General features: G+C 35.9%; 1 protein-coding gene across 12 annotated transcripts in view; it reads left to right on the top strand.

The window, feature by feature from the left end:
* The window catches only part of LOC141677367 (MAP3K epsilon protein kinase 1-like), an 80,092-nt gene that overhangs the window by 37,065 nt on the left and 18,110 nt on the right, over positions 1-24,917 (top strand). For 7 of the 12 annotated variants that reach the window (XR_012557400.1, XR_012557398.1, XR_012557401.1 and 4 more), the window contains one exon: positions 24,763-24,897. Coding sequence is in view for 2 of the 12 variants with exons in the window: in XM_074483262.1 (XP_074339363.1) it covers positions 24,763-24,897 (135 nt within the window). In the remaining 10 variants the exon portion in view is untranslated. The other 5 variants (XR_012557402.1, XR_012557403.1, XR_012557405.1 and 2 more) reach the window with 5 other exon arrangements.

Raw genomic sequence — 24,917 nt, 5'->3', positions numbered from 1 at the left:
ACTATTAATCTTCACTTCAACATATTCAAGTATTAACTGAGACTGTTATCAAATTTTATTCACAGATAAGTCAAATAAAACATTAGACTGTAATATCAGAACTTAGACTTATATCAGAACTTAACAGTCATCAGTACATAATTTCTTAACTCGAAAAAGGAATGCCTATCTTAGTAAGTCCTCATACAAATTCTGAGTTATACTCTTCAGAACTTAATCATCAGAATATGCAACCAGAGCTTGTCCTCAGAATTTGTGCAAAATGACACAATGACTGTTTATCTAAAATAACATAGACCTCCACAGTAATTTTCATCATTCAGATGGAGTGATTAGTGTGTGCATTAAGCTAAATAACAGACAAAGAGTAAAGTCTGATTCACTTCAGTACATCTTAGAAATAAGGCATAACTAAAATTTTGCTAAAGAGCTGTCATTGTCCTGAAACCTACTGATGAATGAGTTCATGCTTGAGTCCACCTCAACTGTTTTGTGTTAATTTTATGCATCTTTTGAAATTCTATTTTACAGTGGCTTCTCAGTGTAAGTTAGTCACGACTGCTTATCAAAATTTATGCTATTATCAGAGTATTTCTCCAGTAATCATAGAGTGTGAAAAGTCACCAAAAAAATATTTTGCTTTTCTAATGCATATTTACTTAATACCAGCAATGCACTTGGGTCGTCCCTTCCACATTTTTACTCTAGATCACAAAGGAGTACCTGATTTTATTCTTTGATCTTTTTGCTTTTTCTTTTGATAAGTGAGGTTTATCAGCACTTAGTACATTCAGCAGTTTTACTAGTATCAGAACTTAACAGTTGAGTAGCATTATTCTAATTTGTGACTTAGTAATAAGATAAACAAAGTAAACTCAACTAAGCTCAATTATCAGAATTTGCTAGTGTCATAAGATTTCCACTGAAATAATTACTTCTTACATGGAATCATTTGTTTATTGAAGACTACTAGGTCAGTATCTAGCATAGTTATCCTCATAGGATTGAATAGTTACTTGGACAGACATATCACTTATCAGAGTTTAGAAACATATATCAGACAACAATCAGTACTTAAACGCGTATTTCAATTAATCATAGAATAAACAAAGAGATTACATTCTGTAAATACTGATCATAAAGTCTGATGCATCAGAACAAAACTTGACAGATTTAGAAAAAGAACCTGAAACCATTCCAAGTTCATTTACCAATCATGTAAAAGTGGCTTCACATAGTGGTTTTGTGAAGATATCTGCTAGTTGTTGATCTGTTGGAACAAAGTGCAATTCCACTGTACCTTCATCCACATGTTCCCTTATGAAGTGGTACCTGGTGCTGATGTGCTTTGTCATAGAGTGTTGAACTGGATTACCTGTCATAGCAATAGCACTTTGATTATCACAGTAAATAAGGATTTTGAAATATGTTAACCCATAATCCAGTAACTGATTCTTCATCCAAAGAATCTGTGCACAACAGCTTCCTGCAGCAATATACTCTGCTTCTGCAGTTGATGTGGAAATTGACTTTTGTTTCTTGCTGAACCAAGAAACCAATCTGCCTCCAAGAAATTGGCAGCTTCCACTTGTGCTTTTCCTGTCAATTTTGCAACCTGCAAAATCTGCATCTGAGTAACCTATAAGTTTAAAATCTGATTCTCTAGGATACCATAATCCCAGATCAGCTGTTCCTTTAAGATACTTAAAGATTCTTTTTACAGCTGTTAAGTGAGGTTCTCTTGGATCTGCTTGAAATCTTGCACAAAGACAGGTAGCATACATGATATCAGGTCTACTAGCAGTTAGATAGAGTAGAGAGCCAATCATACCTCTGTAGTCAGTAATATCTACTGATTTACCAGTATCCTTATCCAGTTTTGTTGTAGTGGCCATGGGAGTGGATGCACTTGAACAATCTTGCATTCCAAATTTCTTCAGCAAGTTTCTGGTGTACTTGGTTTGACAAATAAAAGTGCCTTCTTCATTCTGCTTGACTTGAAGGCCCAGAAAATAGCTAAGTTCCCCCATCATACTCATCTGATATCTTGACTACATTAGATTGGCAAACTTCTTGCAAAGTTTGTCATTTATAGACCCAAAAATGATATCATCAACATAAATCTGGACCAGAAGTAAGTCCTTTCCATGGTTGAGGTAGAACAGTGTTTTGTCTATTGTTCCTCTGTTGAATCCACTTTCCAGAAGAAACTGAGCTAAAGTCTCATACCATGCTCTAGGAGCTTGCTTAAGTCCATAAAGTGCTTTATCAAGCCTGTAGACATAATCTGGATGTTTGGAATCTACAAAGCCTGGAGGTTGTTCAACATATACCTCCTCCTCCAATTCTCCATTGAGAAAAGCACTTTTTACATCCATTTGAAAGACAGTAAACTTTTTGTGAGCAGCATAAGCCAAAAATATCCTTATGGCTTCTAACCTAGCAACTGGTGCAAATGTTTCATCATAATCAATTCCCTCCTGTTGAGAATATCCTTTTGCAACCAGCCTTGCCTTATTCCTTGTAATTATGCCATCACTGTCAGTTTTGTTTCTGAATACCCACTTTGTACCAACAACAGATCTATTCTTTGGTCTTGGCACTAGGGTCCAGACTTTGTTTCTTTCAAATTCATTTAACTCTTCCTGCATTGCTTGCACCCAATTAGCATCTTGAAGAGCTTCTTCAACTTTCTTTGGCTCAGTCTGAGAGAAAAAAGAATTGTAGAGACATTCATTTGAAGTACCTGTTCTAGTTCTGACACCTGCATCAGGATTTCCAATTATCAAATCAGTTGTATGTGATTTTGTCCACTTCCTTGCAGATGGAAGGTTTTCTCTAGAACTGGATGCTCCCCCATGATCCATGCTATCTTCATTTTCATTTTCTGATGCTCCCCCTGAAACTATGCTCTCTGATTTGGATTCTTCAGTATTTAGATTTTCAGCACTATCAGAACTTGGCTTATCGGGACTTGACGAATCAGAACTTGAAGAGCCAGATGCATGTTCTGATGTTTCTTGAGATGTGGTAGGATCTTGAGTATGCTCCCCCTGCATAGGTGCATCTTCCTTTGACGTAGTCACCATAGTTTCAATAACATCAGAGTTTAATCCATCAGAGTTTACAGTATCAGGACTTAGACTGTCCGGATTTTCAGTATCAGAATTTGAGTCTTCATTTTCAAATCTCAGCTGATCATGGTCAATGAAATCTTCAAGACCAGTAATCTTCTTGTCATCAAAAGAGACATTGATAGATTCCATGACCACTTTTATTCTCAAATTATAGACTCTGAAGGCTTTTGTGGAAAGTGGATATCCAACAAAGATTCCTTCATCAGCTTTTAGATCAAACTTTGATAGCTGTTCAGGATGAGTCTTGAGAACAAAACACTTGCATCCAAATACATGAAAGTATTTCAGATTTAGCTTCTTTTTCTTCACCATCTCATATGGTGTTTTTCCATGCTTGTTAATGAGTGTTGCATTTTGAGTAAAACAAGCAGTCTGCACAGCTTCAGCCCAGAAATAGGTTGGAAGCTTTGCTTCTTCAAGCATTGTACGTGCAGCTTCAATGAGAGTTCTATTCTTCCTTTCAACAACTCCATTTTGCTGTGGAGTTCCAGGAGCAGAAAATTCCTGCTTTATTCCATGGTTTTTGCAGAACTCTTCCATTATCAAATTCTTGAACTCAGTGCCATTATCACTCCTTAAACTTTTCATAGAATCTTTGACCAATTTATCCAGATGTTTGACATGATCAATCAAGATAGATGCAGTTTCACTTTTTGTGTGCAAGAAATACACCCATGTGTATCTGGTGAACTCATCCACTATGACCAACACATACTTCTTCTTTGCAATAGACATGACATTTACTGGACCAAATAGATCAACATGTAATAGATGATAAGGCTCAAGAATTGATGATTCGGTCTTGCTCTTGAATGAAGATTTTCTTTGTTTGGCCTTCTAACAGGAATCACAAAGACCATCAGGAGCAAATACTGACTTTGGCAGTCCTCTCACAAGATTTTTCTTGACCAGTTCATTTATATTGTTGAAATTTAAATGAGAGAGTTTCTTATGCCAATTCCAGCTTTTTTCAATTGATGCTCTACTCATCAGACAGATTGCAGAACCATCAGTACTTGTTGAAAGCTTAGCTTCATAAATGTTACCACGCCTGTATCCTTTCTGAACAACTTTGCCTTTCGATTTACTCACAATTTCACAGTGTTCTTCAAAGAAATCAACATGATAACCTATGTGACAAATTTGACTTATACTCAGTAGATTGTGTTTAAGTCCTGAGACCAGAGCTACTTCTTTAATTATGACATTTCCAAGATTGATATTGCCATATCCCAATGTTTTTCCAATGTTGCCATCTCCATAAGAAACTCTTGGGTCAGCTTTCTCCATAAAGTCTGATAACAGGGCCTTATTTCCAGTCATATCTCCTGAACATCCACTGTCCAGAACTAGAATATTTTTCCTGTAGCCCTGCAATCACAAAGACCACTAATTATTAGTTTTAAGGACCCAGACTTGCTTGGATCCTTTGGCCTTATTAAGTTTGTTAACATTTGCAGCGGATTTAGCATCAGAGTTTATGTTAACATTTTTCTTATCAGAACTTACACTATCAGACTTTGAATCAGAATTTACACTAGAAGGAACAATGGAAACTTTCTTCAAAGAAGGTTTTATTTGATAATAATCATAGTACAAACTATGATATTCCTTACAAGTATAAATGGAATGCCATAAACTACCACAATGAAAACAAGGATTTTGTGGTTTGTATCTAACAGACTGACTCTTAACTCCTGATTTTGAAGGTAAGGAGTTAATATTCTTATTCTTCCTGCAAAAAGAAGCCAGATGTTTAGAACTTCCACAGTTATGACATGTTTTCCTAGGAGCATCAGGAACAAGTTTATAATTATTGCTTTTATTCACACCTTCCTTTCCATTCCTATTTTTCCGAGGTGATTTTACCTTGTTTGCATTCTTAACATCTTTCAGCTTATGCTTAAGCTGCTTCTTTGTCATTAACCCTATGTTCACTTCAACTGTCTTTTCCTGTTTTAGTTTGTCAGAAGTTAATTCCTTTTTAACTTCTGATTTCTCATTTTCAGACTTCACAGTTACAAACTTAACAGGTTTTAACTTTGGCTTTTGCTTATCAACAGGCTTAATTTCTTCAGTTCCTTTATCATTCTTATCTTCTCCATAACCTAAGCCCTCTTTCCAGTTTCCACTACTTAGCAAATTTTGAGTTGTTTTGCCAGAGTTAGTCCAAGTCCTGATAATCTCTCTTTCCTTTTCTAACTCAGTTTTTAGAGATTCATTCATTTTTAGCACTTCATCCCTAACATAAAAAGCATCATCTCTATCCTTCTGAGTTTGATGGAACATGACTAACTCTTTTTCTAAGAAATCATTTCTTTTCTTAAATGCAAGATTTTCATAAGTTAATCTTTCACATGTTAAAGTTTGATCTCTATAACTATCAAACATGGTTTTAAGATATCTTCTCAACTCATTAATATCATCAGTATGAAAAGCATAAGTAGTCTGAGGTACCTTTGTTTCAGCAGCTTAAGAACTGCTCTCAGCACTTTCTTTATCAGCATTTGCCATCAATGCATAGTGTCCTCACTTTCAGAGTCTGAGGTGCCTGTCCAGCTTTTCTACTTTGTGACAAGAACCTTGCCTTTGTCACCCTTTACCTTCTTGCAATCAGGAGGTATGTGGCCTTTCTCACCACAGTTATAGCATTTAACATTGGTGTAATCTCCTCTGTCAGACTTTCCTCCTCTGCCTTCAGATCTTCTGAAATTCTTCTTATTAGAACTTATGCCTTTCCTGGAAAACTTCTTTCCCTTCCTGAACTTCCTGTATGCAATCTTTGTGATTCCTTTCACCATAAGAGCATACAGCTTCATCATCTCCTCATCAGCATCAGTCTTAGGCAAGCTTTCAGAATCTGAGTCATCATCACTTTCAGAACTTGATGACTCAGTTTCAGACTTTATGACAAGAGCTTTACCCTTGTCTTTCCTTGAGGAAGCTGCTTCGGGGAATTCTTCTTCAGCCTTAAGAGCAACTATCCTTGACTTTCCTCCTTTCCTCTTGCTTCTTTGTTCCATCTCAAGCTCATGAGACTTGAGCATTCCATAGATTTCGTCAAGAGTTGTTTCATCAAGATTGTAGTTGTCTCTTATTATCGTTGCCTACAAATCCCAGCATTCAGGAAGAGCTAACAGGAACTTAAGGTTTGAATCTTCAAGATCATACTCTTTATTAACCAATGACATATCATTCAAAAGTTTGACAAATCTATCATATAAATCATTCAATGACTCATTAGTCTTTGAGTCAAAGTGTTCATACTCTTGAGTGAGTATTGTCTTCCTGTTCTTCTTAATTGTCTCAGTTCCCTGACACCTTGTTTCCAGAGCATCCCATATCTCCTTAGCAGTCTTGCAGTTGATTACCCTGTTTGACATTACATTATCAATGGCACTATGCAGTAAGTGTCGTACCTTAGCATCCTTAGCAATTGATGCTATATCTTCAGCAGTATAATCACTCTTCTCCTTTGGTACGGTCTTTGCTGCTTCACCTGCAACTGCAACTGCGAGCTTGGTTGGTTTGTGAGGCCCTTCCTTGATTCTATCAAGATATTCTGGATCTGTTGCTTCCAGGAACATGGTCATCCTTACCTTCCATATGGGATATTCAGATGGTCTCAGTATGGGAACCCTGATAGTCTCATACCAACTTTGAATTTGTGCTTTAGAGGTTCTTCAGTTTTTGTAGGCTTAGTTGGAGTTTCCGTGTCAGACATGATTGTGTTTGGATCTTTAGCTGTATGTGTGTTAACAGATTGGCTCTGATACCACTTGTTAGGTCACACACACTGTAGAGGGGGTGAATACAGTGTATAATACAATCAAATCGAACTTTAATATATTAAGTAACAGAAAACAAACTTTATTGAAACAATAAACTCTGTTACAGTATGGAACTGTTACCTCTCAGTGATGAACAAATATCACGAGAGCTGCTAGGGATACTGTAATATCCGGGATATAACGTGTAATTATTTTTACTATTAAATAATTAATATGTGTGTTCAGTATCTATTCTGTGAGTTAATTGTTAAGTGATATATGTACTTGAATATTCAAAAATAATGTTAATTGAATATTTTAATTTTTATATGTCCAAAATAAAATATAGATAATTGTTATATCTTCCTAATTATTTTTATGTTGATTTATAGATTTATAAGAATCATATAAAAAATTTTTAAAATCTTTTTCCGGGTAATTAGAATCTATTTTATAAAACGGGAACCAACCGACGTCAACCGTTGTTACGTTTTTGGAACCCGAAACTCTACCGAGAACTCCTTCTCAACCTAATTGTAATATTCTGAGCATTTTCCATGTTTCGACTTTTTCGATCCGGCGTACGGTTTGTCCTGCGCGGGTCCCGGCACAACATTTTCGATACAATATTCGTTTCGGTAAATTAATAAAACCCGTATTTTCGATAAACGGGAGCTTTTTATTAAACTATCCCAATTATCACTTCGTAGTACGTGTAACTGGGTGCTGAGACCAAGACCGCAGTACAAGTTGTACTGATTTGGATAATTATCCCGAAAACCGATACCGTTTGGATCAGTTTTTATAAATAAATGTACCATTTTATATCTGGAATGATCCAACGGGATACTAATTTTCCGTAATTATAAATAGCCTTTTACCGTATTTTATTTCGTATAAAAATCAATTGCAGACAGATAAATATATAATTTTACAGAGAAAAATCATATATTCATAAACCTTTCTGAGAATCAAACCAACTTTTGAAGGTGTTAGTGATCTTTGTTTGAAAAGCTCGAGTACTGGATTTGAAGGTCTTGAGAAGCTCTATCAGAATCTGTAATCCATACACCTGCAGAATCAAAGGTTGAATTTCTAAAAATTTAATTATTTTCGAATTTATTTTATTAAAAATATGAATTTTTGTTCGGATGATTGTTTGTATGATTTGATGATTGCATGTTGTAGAGCTTGTTTTCCTGATGATTTTCATATGTCATACGTCTGATTTGGAGTTCAATAACATGTTCAAATTTGAGTTTGATTTTCGAATTTTAAAATTAGGGTTTATAACCCGTATGAATGTTCTTAATTGAAATTTGGGGGTTTCTTATTCTGTGATAGATTGATGTTGTATTATAGTGGGTTGTGTTCTCTGTGAAATTTGCAATCCAGTCGTATAAGTTTCATGAACCAACGAGGTCTGTAGAGAAGGGAGTTGTGTTTTGAAGTTTTCCGATGTTCACCGGAAACTGGGAAATTTCACGGCCAAATTCCGGCCAACTCAGGGATTGTTAGGTTGTTTTGATTGCATGGTTGTGTTCCTGGTATTGTGTAGATGTGATCTGGAGCTTGTGGCAAGGTGAGGAGGCCGGAATCGTGATCTCCGGCCACCCCTGTATTTTCCGGCGACTGACTGTAAAAATTGCAGTTTGGTCCCTGAACTTTTGAAAACGATGCAGTTTGGTCCCTGTAGTTTCCAGACTTTGCAAAAATAGGATTCCTGTTTTAAAAATGTTTAAAAATCATATTTCCCATTTATTTTTATTATAAAAATTCGTTTTTAATTTCTGAAAATTCTAAAAATTATTATTTTAATTCTGAAAATTATTTTTAATTCACAAATAAATCTGAATTAATTATTTAATTAATTTCAGTTAATTTTTAATTGATTAATTAGTCAATTAATTCGAAAATTAATTGATTAATTGATTTAATTAATTATTAATTGATTTTTAATTAATTATTTAATTAGATTTAATTATTAAAAATAATTTAAAAATTCTGAAAAATAGTTTTGAGCTTTAAAATATTATTCTAAATTATTTTCAAGGCTCGATAATTATTCTAAAATTGTTTCGGAGCCAGAATTGGCCAATCGAACCCTGTTTATTAACCCGAAATTGATCCAACGACCCGTTTTAATTCCGAAAAATGTTTTAAAAATTATTTTAAAATACCAGAAAGCCTATTTATGACCGAGACCTCTTTATAAATGATATGTCTTTGATTACGTGATGTATTATGTGTTATACGTGACTGGGTGTTTGACTATCAGTCTATATACTCGACATTTACTTGGTTATTGCATAGATTTCAATCCGTTAATCGGATTTGGGTAAAACGAAGGGTAGATAGAAGTGTGCGTTGAATAGAATCTTGTGAGTCGATAATTGATAGATGCTTATGATATGTGAGCAGAAGAGGCAAGGCGTAGGAAAGGGAAACAGATAGTTGAGGATTAAGACGATTGTGATTGGAAGCGCGTACAGAGTAGTAAGCTAATTCCAGGCAAGTGTTCTGAACTTTCTCGAGATATTGAAATTCTTGATAGTCTTGTTGACATTGCAAGAGCTTTGAAGCACGGAAACCGAAACCCTGATTTTAGTTATTGTTTTTGAGCCATGAACCATATTCTTTCTAAACCATTGATTATTGTAAACCCAAACTCGAACCTCAAGTATACGATACTATTTCATAAATACATGCAAACAAAATCCCAAACACTGAACTGAATTACTTGTACATTCAACCATTGTATCCTATGCTTTGAGAGCCCAAATCTTTGAAACCCTGAAATATTGATTCTTTTGTTATCCAATTCTTTCATTAACCAGCATTTAAGCTTTTAAACTACTTTATTGATCCTTATAAAGATTGAAACCCTTTCATTATTAAACACTCATTGTTGTTAATGATTCTGGTTATTGTTTATTATTGCATATTCTGTTATTATGTTAGAATTGGATTGTTTTTATAAAATTGTGGACCAGATTCGTGGTCAGACCATATAATGGTCAAGTTAGGCCAATGTGTGCCTTGGATCCAGTAGTTAGAGCAATGCTGTGTGCCTTGCTCGGGGTTAGTGCGTGACTGATCAGCAGCCTAACCTTGGTTTTTTTTTTTAAAATTAAAAGTATATTATCCAATTCTAAATCATAATCCAATGTTCATTTGATATCATAATCATAGTCACCTGATGATCATTATTCTAGTTTTGCTATTGTGACTTGCTGAGCTAGTTAGCTCATTTGTGCGATGTTGTTTATATTCTTTCCAGTTAAAAAGGAACCAGTTGGTAGTGAGGATCCCCAGTCCAGCGCGAGAGCTAGGGGTTCAGGTTGAGGAAGTTGAGCTAGTAGACTTCTTTTGGGATAATTTAAGTTTGTAAAAGTTTGTAATAATGTTTGATACTCAGTGTGAGTTTGAAATAGTTGGGATTTGAACGGTTTGTAATATATTAGTGTGTTGGCTTGTGTGCATACTTTAACCTGTCGCGGTCCGTGGTGGTTGACAAGTAGGGTCACTGCATATATTATTATTATCTTTATTAATGTTATAAGCAGGTTATAATTAAGGTGTGTGTGTGGACCCCAAACTTCTGACCCGGGTTTGGAGGGCGCCACAGTTACAATGAATAAACTTCTCGAATATATGATAACACTTATAGTGTAAACCCTATGTCTGTGTTTATATACTACACGGTTACAAGATAATCGCTAATTGATATGGAATATAATTCTGCTTCCTAAAATATATCAATCAGATATCTTTTCTTCCAAGTATTCCATTCTTCACGGAATTACTTCTTCATGCATATCTCTTCTTATGTTTATCTCGATCTTCTTTCCTTTAATCAGCTAATGTCCTTCTCTGATCATCCTTCAGCACTTAAGTTCTGATATCTAACTTCTGATGATTATCTCCTGATAATATAAGTACTAATATCCTTAAGTCCTGACTTTCAGTATAAGTACTGATCAACAGTTAAGTACTGATTTGTCCTGTTAAGTAAGATCTGAAATCTAAACATAAATTATATTAGCCATGACATTATCAAATATATCTAACATTGGGAGATCTGGATATCTCGTACCAACAATACTTTTGGCAGGTTTATAGCTGGTGTCCAGCAGGTAGATAGTCGCAGCGCGCTTGGAGCGGTGGTGAAAATCACAAGTGCTCACCTCTCACAAAAAATATTTATTCATAACATGAGGCCACTAAGCTCATTTATTGCAACTGAGTCATCTGAACATTGCACACTATCAATGGAATTAATGTTAGGGTCAATTCTGAAACTACTGTATTTTCGGGGGAGATGCATGTTGAATTGCCCGAGATATCATTACATTCCTTTTTAATTTTCAGAATTAAGCAATCCGGAAACAAAACAACTAATTATTTAGCTCTATTTATTTTTCAATCTGATTGCATGATCAGTTGGGAGTTTGTCCCGATTGAGTCTCTTTCAAATTATTAATAAAATCTGATTTAAATTTGGCAAAAAAAGAACACGCTCGTAAATAATACATATTTGGTGGGTAAAAAAGGAGAATACTTCCGCCCTCGGTATTTTAGAGAAAAAATGTTAAAAATAACATATTTTTAATTAAAAAAAATAAAAATACCAATTATTGGGAGAGGTGGCTGAAAATACCCATTTGAATACCCAATTACCCTATGCGTACTAGCAAATGCCCTCGTACCCGACCCAAACCCACTCATCTGTTCACTTATTCACTTATGTTAGTTTGCCCCTTTTCTCACTTCACTCTTAACATCTCGTGATTAACAAATTAAGCGACAAATTGTTGAAGAAACTACCATCCATCATCCCTCGATTCTGACTCGTCCATATGCACATTCGTATTGATTCATTTGTAAGTTACTTTTTACTCCCTGATTTAACCATTAAACTATGATTGTTGAATTTTGAACTTTCTATGAGAGAAATTATAAGTTATATATATATATATATATATTTATCTATTTTTGGTAGGTTATTGTTAATCAAACTGTCTAATATACGAAATTTGGTAAAATATATTTTTACAATTTTGTAAGGCTTTCCTGAAATTTTGATTTCAGCAATGATATGCAATACCTTAATACTGATTTGTTAATATGTTTATAAGCTTAGTTCTAGTATAGTACATCGAATTATATGTTTCATATTTTACATCCATTTCACGACTTATTTTTATTACTTTTGCCAACAGAACATGGATGAGATCACGGATGATATAAATGTTGACAATTTTGAGTTGAAGCCTGGTCCCAAAGACACCTATGTATTGCATTTACAAGCAGAACATAGGTCGTCTACTATATGGAATCTCGATGGTGGAAATTTGTTAAGAGCACGGGTTCGTAATCCTAGTAGTAATAGATTTCCTTCTTTACATCCTAGAATGGTTCCATTACTCAAAGATGTGGGATTTGATGGAGTTGCGAGGCTTACAGGCATCCATACAGATTGGAGTCTAGTTACAGCATTAGTTGAATGCTGGAGGCCAGAGACACACACATTCCACTTACCTGTAGGAGAATACACTATTACTTTACAGGATGTCAGCATAATTCTGGGATTACGTGTTGATGGTCGTGCAGTTAGCGGTTGCACAGAATTCAAAGGTGGTTGGAGTAACCTTATTGAGAGTGTTTTTGGTAAAGCTCCCGGGAAGCATAATTTAGATGGCGGTAGACTAAGGTTGAATTGGTTGGCGAAATTATTTCCTGCTCTTTCAGATGATGCAAATGAGGACGAGCTCATCCAATATACACAATCTTATATGTTGCAACTAATCGGTGGTATACTATTCACAGACCATTAAGGATCGCAAGTTCATTGTATGTTTCTGCCTTTGATACAGAATCTTGATCATTCTAAAACATTGTCTTGGGGTGCTGGTGTGCTTGCGTTCCTGTACAGAGAATTGTGCAAGGCTTGCAAAAAAGATACGGAAGAGATTGCTGGTTGTGTGTTGTTATTACAGCTATGGGCATGGACGAGACTACCTACCCTTGCTCCAATTCCTCGTGGTTCATATGTTGACAATCGAGAGATATGGGGTGATACTCCCGGGCCATTTGGATTGAGGTAATAATGTAATTTTATTTTGTAGGTTATTAGTTTTATAAATCTGTGTTGTTTTAATGTTTTGTATGTGCCTTGATTCTTATATTTATAAGAAAGCACATTAGTTGGCTAGAAATAAATTTATGTACTTGTCTGAGCACATCTAAATTTAAATGCTATATTGTTTAATTAAAATCTACAACGATTTAGGGTTTAGGATTTAGGATTTAGGGCCTTTAGGCCCTAGGCCCTAAATCCTAGAGCCTAAACCCTAATTGAATCTAGGGTTTAGGGCCTAAAGGCCCTAAACCCTAGGAACCAAACTTTACTTTCATTTAATATTTTTTAATAGCTTAGGGTTCACCCTTTCCCTAATTGGGTTTTAGAAATATTTATAAGAAAGCACATTAGTTGGCTAGAAATAAATTTTTGTACTTGTCTGAGCACATCTAAATTTAAATGCTATATTATGTAATTAAAAGCTACAACGATTTAGGGTTTAGGGTTTAGGATTTAGGACCTTTAGGCCTTAAATCCTAGAGCCTAAACCCTAATTGAATCTAGGGTTTAGAGCCTAGAGCCCTAAACCCTAGGAACCAAACTTTACTTTCATTTTATATTTTTTAATAGCTTAGGGTTCACCCTTTCCCTAATTGGGTTTTAGAAATATTTAGCAATTTAAATTTGTCTTGAACATTAGCAATAAGCATTCCCTTATGTTTTTTGAATTTTCTATCTTTTTTTATTGTGTTGTATGTGTATTTATGTATTGATATAATTGTTTACTAGGTGGTGTGCTCCCAAGTCGTATGTTGATTCCAGTTCTCATGTTGTGTATATTGATCGCCTTTCACTTGATGTTCTTCTACCGGATCACTTTATATGGATGCCATATGCTGATTTACTTAACAAATTATCTAATATTTGTCAAGAAGGTAGTGAAATTTGGTGTTATAAGGGTCCAATAATATGTTTTCATATAGTAGAGTCACATGAACCTGATAGGTGCTTGCGTCAATTCAATATGGTCCAAGATATACCATCACCTCCTACCATCTATTCTTGTGATCTGCACAATATGAATTTGAAAGGCAAGACCAAAATTGATTGGCGTGATAAGCATAAAGATCATATTCTTTTGTGGAATAATCGCTTGCAATCTGTCATCCTAATTCGTAATAGAGGTCTTGGTATAACTGATGGTTATGCTGACTGGTATGCCAATATCACTCGTCCATATCATACACGTGTTGCTGCTGCGCAATCACATGTGGTAATTATAATTTAGTATCATGTTTGTTTAGGTATTTATGGACTAACTGACTTTAACTAACTAGCTGACTTTAACTAATGCATGCCATTTTTTATTCCAGTTTAATATACTTAATCGTATATCCTCTATTGCCACTGGTGCGGTAAGTGGAGATTATAACACTATTGATGTTCTTTCTAAACATGGAAGACGGGTATTAAAGTCTCAATACAGTCGTGGGCTTCGTTAAGATTTTCCAACTGATGACTCATTTGTTAGCACAGGCCATGTAGAGGTTAAAATGAAAAAAAAGGGTCATAAAGAAGGTCGTGGAGGTGTTAATGCTCCCAAAAGACGTAAGTTGTGAAATGATGATGAGAGATGCGATCATATAAATGAAGATACAAGTATTCATCTGTCTCAGACAGCAACAAGCATCGAGCATGGAATGGAGGATCATCAGGTGAAAATTAGAGGTATTGATCCTAGCCCTGTGTCGTGGTATCCCGAGTTCGACTTAATACCTGATTGGTCGCAGTTACATGAGGAAGCTAGTGATGTTCATCCTACACCAATGCCTTCACATCCTAATTTTAATTTCTTGTCCTCTGATGAATTTCAACCTCTAGTACCAGATCAACAAGTACCAGGACAATTTACAACTGATAAAGAAGCTAATAAAGAGGAACAAATCTCCTTGCATCCGACTTTTAGCTTATTGTGCCCCGAAGACTTTCAACCGCTGGTACATAAAGAACAAGCAAATGACAATGATATTGATTGAGCTACAGGTTCCATCAGTTGAGGTACAGCAGCCCTCTGTCGTTGAGAAACAACAGCCCCCGATCGTTAAGAAACACATGCCCCCACCCGTTGAGCAACCCCCTATTGTTGAGGAACAACAACATCCACTCGTTGAGGAATAGCAGCCCCTACCCGTTGAGGAACAGCAGCCCCTACCCGTTGAGGAACAGCAGCCCCTACCCGTTAAGGAACATCAGCACCTATTTGAGGAACATCAACCCTTACCTGTCCAGCAAGAAAATTTTGTGGTCAACCACCAACCACAAGAAGAAGAGGGAGAATGTCCTCCAATACCTGAAGAACAACAACATTTGGAACATGAACATGGTATGCAGTTGCGACCTCGAAAGAAGAAAGGTCCAAAATGTGGAACAGACGGTTACAAACAATATGAAAGGCTTCGGTGAGTTATAATATGAAGTCTAGTTTTTTGGGAGCATGATTAATTTCATAGTTTTCGTATATGCAATTTTAATTATCTATTGATTGTGCAGGAAGAAATACAAGTAGTATCTTGCTTGTGGTTTTCTATAAATTAGTTTTATATAATTCAGGTGAGATCATTGATAGAGTTTGTGAAGGCGCCTTTAGTGTTACTTAAACAGGAATTGCGTATCTTTAGCGATCATCAAAAAGTTATATCATATTACCAAATCCTGTAATGCGTACTAAGTAAATCCAGAAACCTATGCTTTACCCAAACATCACATGCGTGTTAAGTTTTTGAATAATGATACCCAAGCTTCTTATGCGTATTCCAGCAATACCCGTTTATTAATAGCTTACCATCCACCCGCTCAAAAGTGAATGTAAGCATGGATGCAATTCAACAAACTTACCCCAATCCAATATGCGTATTCCAGATACCCAGAATATAATTGCGTATTTTGTTCAACCTGAAGTCTGATAATAAATTTTAAAGGATACCCAAAATAGTCTTGCGTATTCAGCTTTTGAAGAATAAGATATTAAGTGATACCCAACATTTATTTACGTATTGAGTATCACCCAAACTGCAATTGCGTATTAGCTAATACCCAATACTTGAATGCATAATCAATCGGGTATTTTCAGCCATCTCCCCCGCGAATCGTTATTCTCGTTGCTGGAGTGCAAAAAACGGGTATTATTGTACTTCGCCCACAATTTTACCATCACAATATATCCATCCATAAATAAAATTCGATTCCGATGCCATCACATAGTAGCTACAATTTGTGTAAATGAAAGTTTTTACAGTAGTTAAGAGATTAGGTAAATTACCTTATATAAAAGAGGAGCAAGAACCATGTCTGACGAGTGAAACCAATTCAGGAAAAAACAAACATAGGATAAAGTAATGAAGTGGATACTGTATGTATGTAGGCGAATACTCCAACGGCTTATGCGTATTAGGGGACGAATACGCGAACAAGTTATGCGTATTGGATGTTACCCAAACCCCAATCACGTATTCTTCACTATAAATTATAAAAATGGTTCATAATACCCCAACCTGTGATGCGTATCATAGTACCCAACACAATAATGCGTATTAAGTGAAAATATGAAGACTATGCTTTACCCAATCTTCACATGCGTATTACTGTTTCTGAACAATGATACCCAATCTTCTTATGCATATTCATGCATACCCGTTTAGTAATTGCGTATCCTTCAACCATTCAAAAGTGAATATAAGCAACCTCGATCCAATATGTGTATTCACGGATACCCAACTTTCATTTGCGTATCCAGAAGTTAAATTCATGTTTATGTCACAAGACCCAAACCATAAATGTGTATTTTGTTCAACCTGAGTTCTTAGAATTCTTATTATAATACCCCAGTCTGAGATGTGTATCCTTCACCCAGTAAACCGTGTTTTACCCATCTACATATGCGAATTAGTGTTACTCAAACAGGAATTGCGTATCTTTAGCGATCTTCATCAAAAAGTTGTATCATATTACCCAATCCTGTAATGCGTACTAAGTAAATCCAGAAGCCTATGCTTTACCCAAACATCACATGCGTGTTAAGTTTTTGAATAATGATACCCAAGCTTCTTATGCGTATTCCAGCAATACCCGTTTATTAATAACTTACCATCCACCCGCTCAAAAGTGAATGTAAGCATGGATGCAATTCAGCAAACTTACCTCAATCCAATATGCGTATTCCAGATACCCAGAATATAATTGCGTATTTTGTTCAACCTCAAGTCTGATAATAAATTTTAAAGGATACCCAAAATAGTCTTGCGTATTCAGCTTTTGAAGAATAAGATATTAAGTGATACCCAACATATATTTACGTATTGAGTATCACCCAAACTGCAATTACGTATTAGCTAATACCCAATACTTGAATGCGTAATCAATCGGGTATTTTCAGCCATCTCCCCCGCGAATCGTTATTCTCATTGCTGGAGTGCAAAAAATGGGTATTATTGTACTTCGCGCACAATTTTACCATCAAAATAAATCCATCCATAAATAAAATTCGATTCTGATGCCATCACACAGTAGCTACAATTTGTGTAAATGAAAGTTTTTACAGTAGTTAAGAGATTAGGTAAATTACCGTATATAAAAGAGGAGCAAGAACCATGTCTGACGAGTGAAACCAATTCAGGAAAAAACAAACATAGGATAGAGTAATGAAGTGGATACTGTATGTATGTAGGCGAATACTCCAACGGCTTATGCGTATTAGGGGACGAATACGTGAACAAGTTATGCGTATTGGATGTTACCCAAATCCCAATCACGTATTCTTCACTAGAAATTATAAAAATGGTTCATAATACTCCAACCTGTGATGCGTATCATAGTACCCAACAAAATAATGTGTACTAAGTGAAAATCTGAAGACTATGCTTTACCCAATCTTCACATACGTATTACTATTTCTGAACAATGATACCCAATCTTCTTATACGTATTCATGCATACCCGTTTAGTAGTTGCGTATCCTTCAACCATTCAAAAGTGAATATAAGCAACCTCGATCCAACATGCGTATTCACGGATACCCAACTTTCATTTGCGTATCCAGAAGTTAAAATCATGTTTACGTCACAAGACCCAAACCATAAATGCGTATTTTGTTCAACCTGAGTTCTTAGAATTCTTATTATAATACCCCAGTCTGAGATGCGTATCCTTCACCCAGTAAACCGTGTTTTACCCATCTGCATATGTGAATTAGTGTTACTCAAACATGAATTGCGTATCTTTAGCGATCTTCATGAAAAAGTTGTATCATATTACCCAATCCTGTAATGCGTACTAAGTAAATCCAGAAGCCTATGCTTTACCCAAACATCACATGCGTGTTAAGTTTTTGAATAATGATACCCAAGCTTCTTATGCGTATTCCAGCAATACCCGTTTATTAATAGCTTACCATCCACCCGCTCAAAAGTGAATGTAAGCATGGATGCAATTCAGCAAACTTACCCCAATCCAATATGCGTATTCCAGATACCCAGAATATAATTGTGTATTTTGTTCAACCTCAAGTCTGATAATAAATTTTAAAGGATACCCAAAATAGTCTTGTGTATTCAGCTTTTGAAGAATAAGATATTAAGTGATACCCGACATATATTTACTTATTGAGTATCACCCAAACTGTAATTGCGTATTAGCTAATACCCAATACTTGAATGCGTAATCAATCAGGTATTTTCAGCCATCTCCCCCGCGAATCGTTATTCTCGTTGCTGGAGTGCAAAAAACGGGTATTATTGTACTTCGCCCTATTTTGGACACTACACATGTTAAGTTTTGTGGAGTCTATTAATTAAGCCCATGAAAATAGACTATTCAGATTCAGATTAGTTTATAGATTAGTCTACTTTTCAGATTTGGACTGTAATTTTGATTTAGGCCTACTTTCTTCTCTTATAAATACTCATGTAATTGTAAAATCATAACACAACAAATTGTGAGAGATCAATACAAAATTAGTGCGGCTTGTGGAGTAGGAATTTCCGAACCACGTAAATCTTTGTCTTGTGTGATTGTCGTTTATTTTCTTGTTCTTGTTTATTCGCTTTGGGTTTTGCTTTCGTTGTTGTATACTCAACAACTGGTATCAGAGCCTAGGTTTTCAGGCGAGTGGGAGCGATGGCAGAAGACGGGAAGGTAAAGATCGACAAATTTGATGGCAAAGATTATGGGTTTTGGAAGATGCAAATTGATGATTATTTGTATCAGAAAAAACTACATGAACCGCTGGAAGAGAAGAAACCAACTGCAATGAAGGATGAAGACTGGAAGCTTTTGGACAGGCAGGCTCTGGGGGTTGTCAGGTTGACTTTGGCGAAGAACGTTGCTTACAATATCGTCAAGGAAACGACAACTTATGGTTTGATCAACGCTTTGTCAAACATGTATGAGAAGCCGTCTGCTTCAAATAAGGTGTATTTGATTCGCTTGTTAGTTGCCACTAGATTGAATGAAGGCGATTGTGTTGCTGATCATGTGAACGAATTTAATTCCATCCTAGCAAGATTGGCATCGGTGGATATTAAATTCGATGATGAAGTACAAGCCTTGTTGTTGGCATCCTCATTACCAGACAGTTGGTCGGGATTTGTCACTGCTATAAGTAATTCATCTGGAAGCGGTAAGATGACTTTTGATGGAGTTCGAGATTCGATTCTTGGAGAAGATATTCGTAGGAGAAACTCAGGAGAGTCGTCAGGTTCCTTGTTGAGTGCTGAGAGTAGAGGCAGAAAGTTCGAAAAGGGGCAGAATAAGGGGCGTAGCAGATCGAAGTCACAGAAGAGAGGACAATCCAAAGATCGCAAGGATATTGTTTGTTGGAATTGTCAGAAGAAGGGTCACTTCAGGAATCAGTGCACGGCTCCCGCGGCTCCAAAAGGAAAGAGTAAAGAGGATAATTTAGCTAACGTAGTTGAAGAAGTAGAGGATGCCGATGCTTTAATTTGTTGTGTTGAATGTTCGGTTGAATCATGGGTTATGAATTCTGGTGCATCATTCCATGCTACCCCTTGCAAGGATTTAATGTTAAATTTCAGAGTTGGAAATTTTGGTAAAGTTCGTCTTGCTGATGATGAGACTTTGGATATTGCGGGCATCGGAGATATTAATATCAGAACCTCTTTTGGAACTAGCTGGACGTTGAAAGATGTAAGGTACATTCCTAGACTGAAGAAGATGTTGTTATCTGTGGGTCAGTTAGATAAGAAAGGGTATCGAGTTACTTTCGGAGACAGACAGTGGAAGGTTATAAAAGGGAATCTAGTCATTGCTCGTGGAGAGAAAAAGGGGACTTTATACATTGTTAAACAATCTAGCTATGAAGCAAATGCAGTTGCTGATGAGATTGAGTCTTCAACTTTGTGGCACAAAAGGCTTGGTCATATGAGTGAAAAAGGTATGAAGCTGTTAACTTCGAAGGGGAAGATTCCAGAGTTGAAGAATGTGGAAGTTGGACTCTGTGAGCCATGTTTTCTTGGAAAGCAGAAACGTGTTACTTTTACAAAATCAGGGAGGACCCCCAAAGCTAAGAAGTTAGAGCTAGTTCATACAAATGTATATGGTCCAACAACAGTTGTGTCGTTGGGTGGATCTCGCTACTATGTCACTTTCATTGATGATTCCACTAGAAAGGTGTGGGTTTATTTTTGAAGAATAAATCAGATGTGTTTGCTACTTTCAAGAAGTGGAAGACTGAAGTTGAAAATCAGACCGGTTTAAAAGTGAAGAGTTTGATGTCAGATAATGGAGGTGAATACAGTAGTGATGAGTTTAAAAGTTATTGCGCGGAATTTGGGATTAGAATGATTAAAACTATTCCAGAGACACCACAACAGAATGGTGTTGCAGAGCGCATGAATAGAACCTTGAATGAGAGGGCCAAGAGTATGAGATTACATGCAGGGTTGCCAAAGATGTTTTCGGCTGATGCAGTTAGCACAGCTGCGTATCTCCTAAATAGAGGACCTTCAAGTCCTTTGGGGTTCAAGATTCCTGAAGAAGAGTGGCAGGAAAAAGAGGTAAATCTTTCACACTTGCGAGTTTTTGGTTGTGTTTCTTATGTGCGTGTTAAAGTTTCCGATAGGGACAAGCTTGATCCGAAAGCAAAGAAGTGTATCCTTATTGGTTATGGCTCAGATGATATGAATTACCGTTTTTGGGATGAACTGACTAAGAAGGTCGTTAGAAGTAGAGATGTTACTTTTAATGAGAATGCAGTGTATAAGGATAAGCTTGTAGTCGATTCTGAGTTTACAAAGGAACAACCTGAGAAAGAGGAAGCAGTGCTTGAAGATATTACAGAAACAGATCTTGCAGGAAATAGTGGGAGTTCGGAGTATGTTGATGACAGGGTTCCAGTAACTCCACAGACCGAGATAAGAAAATCTAGCAGAAGTGTGAGGCCACCACAAAGATATTCTCCTTCAGCATATTATATGTTATTGACCGAGGACGGAAGCCTCAGTGTTATTCAGAGGCAGTACAAGTGAATGATTCAGTTCAGTGGAAATCAGCCATGGATGAGGAGATGAGTTCTCTTGAGAAGAATGAGACTTGGTCTTTAACAGAGTTACCAGCAGGAAAGAAGGCTTTACATAATACGTGGGTGTTCAGGATCAAAGAAGAACATGATGGCAGCAAGAGATACAAGGCAAGGTTAGTAGTCAAGGGTTATCAACAGAAAAAGGGTATTGACTATACCGATATATTTTCTCCCGTTGTTAAGATGACTACAGTTAGAATTGTGCTAAGTATTGTGGCTGCAGAGGAGTTACATCTAGAGCAACTAGATGTTAAGACTGCGTTCTTACATGATGATCTTGAGGAAGACATCTACATGGTTTAGCCAGAGGGATTTCAGGTAGCTGGGAAAGAAAACCTTGCTTGCAAGCTTATAAAAAGCTTGTATGGTTTAAAGCAAGCACCGAGACAATGGTACTTGAAGTTTGACAGCTTTATGATGAAGAATGGGTACACGAGGAGTGTTATGGATCATTGTTTTTACTTTAAACAGTTTGATTCATCTTATATCATATTGTTGTTGTATGTTGATGACATGTTGATAGCAGGATCAAATATGAGGGAAATCAACAGGTTAAAGAGACAGATGTCTGAGGAGTTTGAGATGAAGGATATGGGTGCAGCAAAACAAATACTTGGTATGAGCATCATAAGGGATAAAACTGAAGGTACTTTAAAATTATCTCAAGAGAAGTATGTTGAGAAATTGTTACAGAAATTCAGTGTCCAAGATGCAAAGACCAGAAGTATGCTATGGTGTGTACAAGGCCAGACATTGCTCATGCAGTGGGAGTTGTTAGCAGATTTATGTCTAATTCAGGAAGAGAGCATTGGGAAGCAGTCAAGTGGTTGTTACGCTACTTGAAAGGCACATCCAAGGTTGCACTATGTTTCAGTAAGAAAGATGTTATCTTGGAAGGGTTCTCTGATGCAGATTTGGGTGGATGTTTGGACACAAGAAAAAGTACAACGGGTTATATTTTCACTTTGGGTGGCACCGCAGTTAGTTGGATGTCTCGACTTCAAAAGAGTGTTGCTCTTTCAACCACAGAAGCAGAATATATGGCTATCTCTGAAGCTAGTAAGGAGATGATTTGGTTGAAAAATTTTCTTGAGGAGTTGGGAAAGAAACAGGCGGACAGTGCTTTGTATAGCGACAGTCAGAGTGTTATTCATCTTGCGAAGAATCCCGTGTTTCATGCTAGGACGAAGCATATTCAGCTGAGATATCACTTTACAAGAGAGTTGATAAGCAATGATACTTTGTCCTTGAAGAAAATCCTTGGTTCAAAGAATCCTGCAGATATGTTGACTAAGGTGGTTACGAATGAAAAGTTGAAGCTTTGCGTAGCTTCAACTGGCCTTCAGAATTGATTGATGAGAAGGCTTTGCACTAGTTAGAGTTATTGATTGAAGAATTGATTTTACTAGACTTACAAGAGTGAAGTGAAGATTGGCCAGACTCCAAGTGGGAGATTGTTGGGTTTTGTGGAGTCTATTAATTAAGCCCATGAAAATAGACTATTCAGATTCAGATTAGTTTATGGATTAGTCTACTTTTCAGATTTGGACTGTAATTTTGATTTAGGCCTAGTTTCTTCTCTTATAAATACTCATGTAATTGTAAAATCATAACACAACAAATTGTGAGAGATCAATACAAAATTAGTGCGGCTTGTGGAGTAGGAATTTCCGAACCACGTAAATCTTTGTCTTGTGTGATTGTCGTTTATTTTCTTGTTCTTGTTTATTCGCTTTGCCTTTTGCTTTCGTTGTTGTATACTCAACAACACATTTATTTTTGAGGTAATGAGGTAATTCTTTCCTGTACATATGGTATTAAAAATTTGCAATCTCAAATCAACTTTTTTATTCCTTTTCAAATCAAGCAACAGTTTTGGAAAAAAATAAATACAATCGAAAAGAGAATAACAACTACTTACTCATTTGAAATTATTTTAATTTATAAAAAAATACTCAAAATAATATAAAAGTGTACCATCACAATTTCATAATAATGTGATCGTTATTTTTTTAAAAAAATAATTCAAAATAAACAAAAAAAGAATATATATATATATATATATAATTAAAAAGAGAATTAAAATTTAAAAACACCTATTCGAGTCAATTCATTTTAATTTTCACAAAATATGAACAAAATAATAGAAAAGTATCCCATCAAAGTTTCATATACGGTAAAAAATCGATAAATAAATATCCGATAAACAAATAATCCTATTAAATGCATATTTTTTCCGGGCCCCAATATAATAGGGATAATATATTTCAAATTTGATAAATGAATAATCTTGCTAAATGAATAAAATTTTCTATCTCAATCATATTTATTTATCAAGATTTAAATATACCAACCTTATCACTCTATCATCTTTAAAAACAATAGCAAAGAAAATAAAAAAAGAATACAAATATACTAAAAAAAGGCACCCCTACAAAAATCAAGCTGGCACCAAAAAAGTACAAAGACTTTATATTAAACCAAACAGTCCACGTTTGTCAACATGTCCTCTTTTTCATTCGACCCCACTAATTACACTCGTGCTCCTTCTTCTCTATAACTCAACGGAGTTTCAAACTTTCCGATCACCGGCGACAATTTATTACGATTTCAAGGAAGATGCCTCGCCTGTTAGCGTCTCAGAAACCAAAGACTATTATCGATAACACATATGTAAGAATTTTGCATTTCTTTTGACTTCTTTTTTGTTTTTGTTAACATGATTTTTGAATTTATTGTTATGTAGGAGCAAGTTTTAATGTATTTGTGTTCATTTCATGTAAGGTTTTTCATTATTTGTGCTTCATTTTCATATCTTCCTCTCTCTCACACACACCCTTCTCACACACACCCTGTTGAGGACTTGTTGATTTTTATGCTTGATTTTGAATTTTGTGAACTTGATATTTTGAATTGTACTATGTCTTAATTGTATTTAATGTTTTTCGTGCTTTAATTGCATACGTTTTGGTTTCATGTAACTCTCTCTCCCTCCCCCTCTCTCTCTCTCCCTCTCTCTCTTTCTTACTTGTATGTAATATTTTTGGTGCTTTAATTGTATATGTTTTGGTTTCGTGTAAGTCTCTCTCGCGCTCTCTCTCTCTCTGTCTCTCGCCCCCCTCTCTGTCTACCTCTATCTCTCCCTCCCCTCTCTCCATTAAATGTGCATTTCTATTTTAGATGCTTGGTGATGAGATTGGAAGAGGAGCTCATGGTATAGTTTACAAAGGTTTGAATTTGGAGAATGGAGAATTTGTTGCAATCAAGCAAGTTTCTTTGGAGAATATCAAGGATGAAGATCTTAAAAATATAATGGTACGATTTTTCTTCTACAT

This window comes from Apium graveolens, chromosome 8 (assembly GCF_009905375.1).
Source record: "Apium graveolens cultivar Ventura chromosome 8, ASM990537v1, whole genome shotgun sequence".
Lineage (NCBI taxonomy): Eukaryota > Viridiplantae > Streptophyta > Magnoliopsida > Apiales > Apiaceae > Apium > Apium graveolens.
The sequence above is the reverse complement of the archived record's forward strand: the minus strand, read 5'-3'. Positions and strand labels throughout refer to the sequence as shown.